Below are 9,567 nucleotides of genomic sequence, written 5' to 3' on the forward strand. Positions count from 1 at the left end.
AAATAGATTTATGGGAGTGAATTCCAGAGCTCCGGGTGTGTGGACAGCTGAAGATTGGGCTGTAAGTGTGGGGAATGCACAAGAATTGGAGGAATGTGGAGTTTTGAGGGTTATAGATAACACTTCCTGTAAGTGTTTTTTTTAGTGGAGTTGTAGAGCCTTTTGAGGTCACAGGTAATATTAACTGTGCAGCTCCTTGAATTTTCTTTTTGTGGCAACTTAAGGATGACATGTGTGACCTGCATGGGACATTTTTTGGCTACTGTACACAGCCTGGAGGGAGCACTTGTTTGTAATGTTAGAGGCCATGAAGAGACTTGAATTCAAGAATGTGAATTTTAAAATTATGGCATGTTGAAGCAGGAGCACCTATAGGGAGAAAGATGAAGGAGATTTAGGGCAAATAAGAATACTGGATGAGATGAAGTTTACAGAGGCTAGAAGGTGGGAGGTCAGCCATGAGAGCATTAGAGTAATTGATTTTGCAGGCAGGTTTCAGCAGCAGATAGGCTGAGCTAGGACATGGGCAGCAAAATTAAGTACAACTAGAAGTGGAACTATGTGCACAATATCTATTCTTGGACTACATTATTCCAGTAAATGATGGAACTTCCATATTATCTGTTGCATTTAGCTTAAGTTTAAATCAGTGGCTTTAGGATTAAGTTGTGATTAGAGAGATTCATAAAGTTTTGTTTACTAAATTTGCACATGATTCAGAAACAAAAATAGAAATTGCTGGACAGACTGAGCAGGTCTGGCAGCAATGTGGAGACAAAGCAGAGTTGATATTTCAGTTAAAGTGACCCTGCTTCAGAACTGCCAGTCTTTGTTTCTTACTTCCAGTATCTGCAGTTCTTTGGATCATGAGCAGAAAAAAAAATCTGTTTGAGATGGTGGATTTCAATGGACAACCATATTAGAATTCTCAACTGAATTGTTATTATGTAATTTATGTAATCCGTTATAAGTAATTAGTTGTTACTCTAAAGTTGCAAAAATCACTTTGTATTATACTCAGAATTCTTCACTTTAATAATTGTTTATTTTCTGCGCACAGAGTAAAGTGTGTGTCTGGAAATTGCACTGTGGAGGAGGTGCTGTGTTCTCAACTCCTTGTTTAAACAAATCACCGCGAAGACTTTATATTGCAACCCTTGGAGAATCGTTAGTAGCTGTCAATCCAGTGAGTGGGTAATAAATAATCAGTAGATGATGGAAATGTGCAACATAAGACCATGGTCTGTCTATATATCATTATTCATTATCAAATGGTACACATTCTGTAAAATGCATTCGGTATAAATTCATCTTCGATTATTGTAAACATTGTAAATAATTGGCCATTTATAATAAAGTACGATACAGATGAGTCATAAACATGTACAGACCCTTCGGTCCAACCCGTCCATGTGGACCAGAGATCCCAACCCAATCTGATCCCAACTGCCAGCAGCTGGCCCTTTTAAATGTTGCAATTGTACCAGCCTCCACCACTTCTTCTGACAGCTCATTTCATACACGTACCACCCTCTGCGTGAAAAAGTTGCCCCTTAGGTCTCTTTTATATCTTTCTCCTCTCACCCTAAACCTATGCCCTCTAGTTCTGGACTCCCCGACCCTAGGGATATGACTTTGACTATTTCTCCTATCCATGCCCCTCATGATTTTATAGACCCCTATAAGGTCACCCCTCAGCCTCTGACGCTCCAGGGAAAACTGCCCTAGCCTATTCAACCTCCTCCCTATAGCTCAAATCCTCCAACCCTGGTGACATCTTGTAGATCTTTTCTGAACCCTTTCAAGTTTCACAACATATTTCTGATAGGAAGGAGACCAGTATTGCATGCAATATTCCAACAGTGGGCTAACCAATGTCCTGTACAGCCAAAACATGACCTCCTAGCTCCTGTACTCAATACTCTGACCAATAAAGGAAAGCATACCAAACGCCTTCTTCACTATCCTATCTACCTGCGACTCCACTTTCAAGGAGCTATTGACCTACACTCCAAGGTCTCTTTGTTCAGCAACACTCACTAGGACCTTGCCATTAAGTGTATAAGTCCTGCTATGATTTGCTTTCCCAAAATGCAGCACCTCATATTTATCTAAATTAAACTCCAACTATCACTTCTCAGCCCATTGGCCCATCTGGTCAAAATCCCTTTGTAATCTGAGATAATCTTCACTGTCCACTACACCTCCAGTTTTGGTGTCATCTGCAAACTTACTAACTATGCCTCTTATGCTCACATCCAAATAATTTATATAAATGATGAAAAGCAGTGGACCCAGCACCGATGCTTGTGGTAATCCACTGGTCACAAACAACCCTCCACCATCACCCTCTGTCTTCTACTCTTGAGCTGGTTCTGTATCCAAATGGCTAGTTCTCCCTGTAATCCATGAGCTCTAACCTTGCTAACCAGTTTCCCGTGGGGAACCTTGTCAGATGCCTTTCTAAAATCCATATAGATCACGTCCACCATTCTGCCCTCATCAATCCTCTTTGTTACTTTTCAAAAAACTCAATGAAGTTTGTGAGGCATGATTTCCCACGCACAAAGCCATGTTGACTATCCCTAATCAGTCCTTGCCTTTCCAAGTACATGTACATCCTGTCCCTCAGAATTCCCACCAGCAACTTGCCCACCAGGCGCATTGGTCTTTAGTTCCCTGGATTGTCCTTCCCAACTTTCTTAAACAGTGGCACTATGTTAACCAACTTCCAGTCTTCCAGCACCTCACCTGTGTCTATCAATGCTAGACATATTTCAGTAAGAGGCCCAGCAAACACTTACCTAGCTTCCCATAGAGTTCTAGAGTACACCGCATCAAGTCTTGGGGATTTATCCCCTTTTATGCATTTCAAGACATCCATCACTTTCTCCTCTGTAATATGGACATTTTGCAAGATGTCACCGTCTATTTCCCTACATTCTATATCTTCCATGCCCTTTTCCACAGTAAATACTGATGCAAAATACTCATTTAGTATCTCCACCATCTACTGCGGCTCCACACAAGTATAAACAATGACCTATATTTGTTTGTAAATATTGAATGTTTTATGCTTGCAAAGTAAAGAACAGAACAGAAATAACCAAATGTATCAAAATTCAGCTCTCATAAATAGAAACACAGGGTAGGGGTGGGCCATTCAATCTGTCAAGGCTGGTCCATCAATCAATAAGATCATGACTGATGATTAACCTCAGTTGCCACTCTCTAACTTGAACATGCTCAGTGATTCAGTTTCCACATCTCTCTGATTTAAAGGTTCCTAAGAAGTGAAGACTTAAATAACCTGACCCTTATCCAAAGATTATGTCTTTTGTTTCTATCCATATGAACATGGATCAAGAGTAGGCTACGTTCCTTTTTTGACCCTGCTCTACTGGTCAGTAAGATTGTGGTTTGTCTGATTTTAATCTTCAACTGTACACTTTTGCATACCCCTGATTAATCTTTAATCTTTTATCACCTTGGTCATGAAGAATTTGGACTCAGCAGCCAGGGAAACATTTTATCTACATTCACAGTGTCACACCCTGTAAGAATTTTCTAATTTTCAGTGAGATTACCCCTCATTATTTTTGAAACTTTAAAAATACACACGTCATCTCCTCCAGACAATTCCACCATTGTAAGGATTAATCTTTGCCTCTCTGTTGCACTTCCTAACTGTCAAGTATATCCTTCCTTCAATAAGGAGACCAGAATTGTACACAGTATTCCAAATGAGGTGTCACCAAGGCTCTATCAAACTGTAGCAAGACAATGTAATTTTTATCCTCAAATTTCCCTTGCACTGGAGTTAGCATACCATTTGCCTTCCTAGTTGTTTGCTGCATCTGCATGCTAACTTTTTAGAGACTCATGAACAAGGATATACAACACACAGGATCAATGTGATTTCATCAGTTTCCTCATTTCCCCTACCCCCCGCCCCACCTTATCCCAGTCCCAATCCTCCAACTTGGCACCACCCTCTTGAACTGTCCTACGTGTCCATCTTCCATGCGCTCCACCTTTCTCCCTGACCTATCACTTTCACCCCCACCTTCATCTACCTATCGCATTCCCAGCTATCTTTCCCCCCAGCTCCACTCCCCCTCCCATTTATCTCCCAGCCCCCTTGGCCCACAAGCCTCATTCCTGATGAAGGGCTTATGCCCGAAACATTGATTCTCCTGCTCCTGGGATGCTCCCTGACCAGCTGTGCTTTTCCAGCGCCACACTCTTCAACTCTGATCTCCAGCATCTGCAGTCCTCACCTTCTCATGAATAAGGATATCCAGATCCTTTTGACACCTGCATGTCCAAGCCCCTCATTATTTAAGAAATATTCTGCCTTTTTTTAAACCAAAGTGGATAACTTCACACTTATTCACATTGTATTCCATTCTCATGTTCTCAACCATCCAACTGTCCAAGTTCCCTTGAAGGCTCCTTGCATCTTCCTCTTAGCTTTTATTTCCATCATATTTGGTATCATCTGTAAATTTAGAAATGTTGCATTTGGTCCCAGAGCCAAATAATTTGTTTTTTTTTAAAAACGAGGTGCTGGAGAAGCTCAGCAAATCCAGCAGCATCTGTGGAGAGAGGACAAGAGATATGCAGCATCTACAGTATTTAGCTTTGTTTATGTAGTTACTGTACTTGGATCCTCGAAGCGTGACAAAGGGACATATACAAAGGATATGAGATGCTTTTCATGTTTACATGTTTTAAAACTGAATATGTATTTAGATATAACAGATCTGTTTCATAAGAGTTTAAAGAACGTGGAAGAAAGCCAGCAGCATTTAGTCTTATTTTCATTATTACAGGACACAAGGAGTATAGTTTGGAAACACTTCTGCGGCAAACCTTTATTTTCTTCACCTCAGTGTACTGTACAGAATGTGTACGTTGGTTGTGTTGATGGAAGTCTGCAATGTTTCAGCCACAGTGGTGATCAGGTACAGTTTGAATTGACATTTAAGTACCTCAAAATGTCTTGGCCTCATATTTATATAAACTTTGTCACCTTTTATGCTTTATCTAACATTTTAATAATCCTTCAAGATGTGAACAAATTTCATGCCAGCTATGTATGATTTATACAATCATTTTAAACTATCTCGGTTCACATTGTCAGAAGTATTTTTGGATGGATTTTTAAAGCATGTAAAATTAACTCGATCAGGTGTCCGCTTTTGATTCAGTAGTAATATTTGCAGCACGAAATTGGAAGGTTGAGAATTCAAGATTTAAAGATCTCAGCATATAACCTGAGCTGGCACTTCAGTGCAGTTCTAAGGTTGTATCCTGGTCAATGGTTTTCCCTCAGTCAACCTAACTGAAACATTAAATGCTTATTTTATTGGTGTTTGTGAAACCTTGTGCTGCATTTGATGACAGAGTGCAAGTGAATACATCTAAAATGTAGTTAATGATCTCCAAAGCACTACAAAATGCCCCGAGAAGGATCTGTATTATGTTAATGCAAGCTTGTTCTTTCTTTTTAACTTGGCTGTTTTTTTTTAGCTTTGGCGGTTCTCAACTGGTGGCCCGATCTTTACTTCACCGAGTGTTTGCCACTTTTCTCCAACAAATCGAAAAATAATATGTGGATCTCATGACTGTTTTGTTTACTGCTTGGATGAAGTCGGACGTTTAGTGTGGAAATTTGAAACCAGCAAACAAGTGTACGCAGTTCCATTTGTTTTCACAAACTCTAATCTTGATAACCAAACATTAGTGGCTGTGGTCTCCACAGATGGCAACCTATGGATCTTAGCTGCTGCAACAGGGGAATTGGTTACTTCGTATTCCCTTCCAGGAGAGATATTCTCTTCACCAGTATTGTGGAAAGAAGCACTTGTTGTAGGTTGTAGAAATAATTTTGTGTATTGTTTGGAGATGTTTGTATCAAAACAAGCAAATACAAATAGCCTTGAGTGAAAGTGATTATTTTTCCTGAATAATTAATTTCATATTTATGAATCACATGCTTGATTAATTTTGGATATTTGTTCATTATAATCATTCAGGCACCAGGCAGTTCCAGTCGAAACTAATATCGCTTATGAAGGTACTGCAAATACTCAGCCTGAATCGCCATTGGAAAGGGTTTCATTGATGAAACACATTATTATTTGAATTATCTGGAGCAATTGTTTTGATTATTTGGGTAACATTGTTAACTCCAAGGATCTTTGACTTTTCAAACATAACAAAATGAAATGTTATCAGTAAAAGAAACAACATCTATATTAAGTCATTGTACAGAGAAGGTTGCATAGAAATGTTGGAAATAGGAGCATGAGTAGGTTGTGTGGCCCTTTGAGCCTGTTCTGCTGTTCAATATGATCATAGGTGATCCACCAACTCAGTAACTTGTTCCTTCTTTGTAACCCAACCCCAGGACCCCATCCTTTGACCCTGTTAGCCCCAGGTGCTACATCCAACTCCTCCTTGAAATCATACAACATTTGTTTCAACTGCTTTTTATGGTAGTGAATTCCACAGGGGTTCACCACTTTCTGGGTGAAGAAATCTCAATCTTAAATAGTATAGCCTTGTCTTGAGGCTGTGCCTTAGTACTGGACTCCCCTGTCATCAGGAACAACATCCTGCATTTAGGTTATCTAGTCAAGTTAGAATTTTATTGGTTCCCTGAGATCCGCCATTATTCTTCTGAACTCCAGCGAGCATAATCCTAATCGATTCAACTTGTCCTCCTATATCAGTCCTGCCTTCCCAAGAATCAGTCTGGTAAATTTTTGCTGCATTTCCTCCATACAAGAACATCCTTTTTCAGTTAAGGAGACCAAAACTGCGCGTATTAATCTGAGTGTTGTAACAACAAGGCCCTGTATAATTGCAGCAAGGTATTCCTGCTCCTGTATTCAAATCCTCTAATTGAAGGCTGATGTACAATTCACCTTGTTCACTGCCTGCTGTAACTACAAGCTTATCTTCAGTGACTGGTGTCCAAGGAAACTCTGATTTGTTTGTATATTCACCTCCATCAATTTATAACTATTCAGACAATATTCCACCTTCCTGTTTTTGCTCCCAACGTGGAAAATCTCTCATTTAACCACATTGCATCATACTGCATCATGTATTTTCCCACTGACTTGTCCAAATTGCACTGAAACTTAAATGTGTATCCCCCTCGCAATATACCTTCCCCATTCATCTTTGTGTCATCTGCAAATTTGGAGATATTACATTTAATCTCCTCATCCAAGTCATGAATGTATCTTTTGAGTAGCTGAGGTCCTAGCCCTAATCCCTGTGGTACCCCACTAGTCACTAGTTGTTCAGGAAAATAACTTTTTTCTCATTCTTCGTTTCCTGCCTGTCAACCACTTTTCTATCCAACTATGTACACCACCTCAAATTCCATTTGCTTTAGTTGTATGCACTAATCTATCCAGGGACTTTGTTGAAAGCATATGGACCAACCTTCATTGGTTCCCCCTCATTAACTGCACAGGGTACATTCTTGAAGAATTCCAGTAGACCTATTGAGCTTAATTTCCCGTGCTGTTATTTTTTAATTATAAGAATTATTTCATCTAGCCCTAGTGTGTTTTATTAATCCCAGCTTGAAACTTTGGTTAGGATAAGATCTTAATTGATGATGCCATTGTTTTGTAACAGTGATGCAATGTTAAATTGTGTGTAGATGGTGAATTCAGGATGGAACACCATTGCCAAAAATGGGATCTGAGAGTAAACATTTCCAACTAATCATCAGCTTTTGAAAAGTGAACTGGCTCCACATTTTCTACCTGAGAATTGCACAAGTCTATTCACTCTGGAACTGTTTGTGGCTGTAAGAGATTCTTTGAGATCTTAATGGTTACTGGTTTTGTCTTTCATTTTTAACAATCAGGCTGTTCAGCTCCATCATTGTTGATTATAATCCTGAAGTTCCAGCAGTCATGAATGTAAGGCAGATGTGAAGCCGGTCTTTATCTGTCAAGTTATTATGATCATATTAAGTTATAAGGCTGATGCAGTTGAAACACCCTTATTTTGTATAGCCTCTCCTAAAATTCAAGTAAAAATCTGACTGGTAAAGTAATTAGTGAACTATGAAACAAAGCTCATTTTAATGCAAAAACAAAATGTGGAATAGTTTTTAAATTGAAACAAGGCAGAATTCAGCATTTTATCATTTTTAATCACCATCATAATCTAGTAAGATATTAAACTATTTGAATGCAAATAAATGAGTTATTCTGCACTTTTAATTCATATTGAATCATATCAATGGTTTTACTGGAAAATTTTTATAGAATAATGATCATTCACATTGAGACATAGAGATGTACAGCATGGATACAGACCCTTTGGTTCAGCTCATCCATGCCGACCAGATATTCCAACACAATCTAGTCCCACCTGCCAGCACCCGGCCCATATCCCTCCAAACCCCTCCTATTCATATACCCATCCAACTGCCTCTTAAATGTTGTAATTGTACTAGCCTTCATCACTTCCTCTGGCAGCTCATTCCATACATGTACCACCATCAGCGTGAAAATGTTGCCCTGTAGGTCTCTTTTATATCTTTCCCCTCTCACCCTAAACCTATGCCCTCTAGTTCTGGACTCCCTGACCCCAGGGAAAAGACTTTGCCTATTTACCCGATCCATGCCCTTCATAATCTTGTAAACCGCTGTAAGGTCACCCCTCAGCCTCTGACGCTCCAGGGAAAACAGCCTCAGCCTGTTTAGCCTCACCCTATAGCTTAAATCCTCCAACCCTGGCAACATCCTTGGAAACCTTTTCTGAACCCTTTCAAGTTTCACAACATCTTTCCGATAGGAAGGAGACCAGAATTGCACGCAATATTCCAATCAATGTCCTGTACAGCCACAACATGACCTCCCAACTCCTGTATTCAGAACTCTGACGAATAAAGGAAAGCATACCAAACGCCTTCTTCACTGTCTTATCTGCCTGCGACTCCACTTTCAAGGAGCTATGAACCTGCGCTCCAAGGTCTCTTTGTTCAGCAACACTCCCTAGGACCTTACCATTAAGTGTATAGGTCATGCTAAGATTTGCTTTCCCAAAATGCAGCACCTCGCATTTATCTGAATTAAACTTCATCTGACACTTCTCAGTCCATTGTTCCAAATTTTCAAGATCCTGTTATAATCTGAGGTAACCCTCTTCACTATCCACTACACCTCCAATTTTGGTGTCATCTGCAAACTTACTAACTGTACCTCTTATGCTCACGTCCAAATGTAAATGACAAAAAGTAGAGGATCCTTGTGGCACTCCACTGGTCACAGGCCTCCAGTCTGAAAAACAACCCTCCACCACCACCCTCTGTCTTCTACCTTTGAGCCAGTTCTATATCCAAATGGCTACTTCTCCCTGTATTCCGTGAGATCTAACCTTGTTAATCAGTCTCCCATGCGGAAACTTGTCGAACACTTAGATTACTTACAGTGTGGAAACAGGCCCTTCGGCCCAACAAGTCCACACCGACCCGCCGAAGCGCAACCCACCCATACATACATATGTATACCCCTTACCTAACACTAC

At 40.0% G+C, this 9,567-nt stretch overlaps 1 protein-coding gene across 4 annotated transcripts in view; it reads left to right on the forward strand.

Annotated features, from left to right (window-relative positions):
• aasdh (aminoadipate-semialdehyde dehydrogenase) overlaps nt 1–8,142 on the forward strand; it is a 46,261-nt gene extending 38,119 nt beyond the window's left edge. For 2 of the 4 annotated variants that reach the window (XM_060824071.1, XM_060824088.1), the window contains exons 12-14: nt 1,061–1,186; nt 4,836–4,967; nt 5,536–5,958. In XM_060824071.1, coding sequence (XP_060680054.1) covers nt 1,061–1,186; nt 4,836–4,967; nt 5,536–5,952 — 675 coding nt within the window. In that variant the 3' untranslated portion in view covers nt 5,953–5,958. Of the gene's footprint in view, nt 1–1,060; nt 1,187–3,282; nt 3,316–4,835; nt 4,968–5,535; nt 5,959–6,041 lie in introns of those variants that run through there. The other 2 variants (XM_060824078.1, XM_060824095.1) reach the window with 2 other exon arrangements.
• The last annotated feature ends 1,425 nt before the right edge of the window (nt 8,143–9,567 follow it).

This window comes from Hemiscyllium ocellatum, chromosome 1 (assembly GCF_020745735.1).
Source record: "Hemiscyllium ocellatum isolate sHemOce1 chromosome 1, sHemOce1.pat.X.cur, whole genome shotgun sequence".
Taxonomy (NCBI): Eukaryota; Metazoa; Chordata; class Chondrichthyes; order Orectolobiformes; family Hemiscylliidae; genus Hemiscyllium; species Hemiscyllium ocellatum.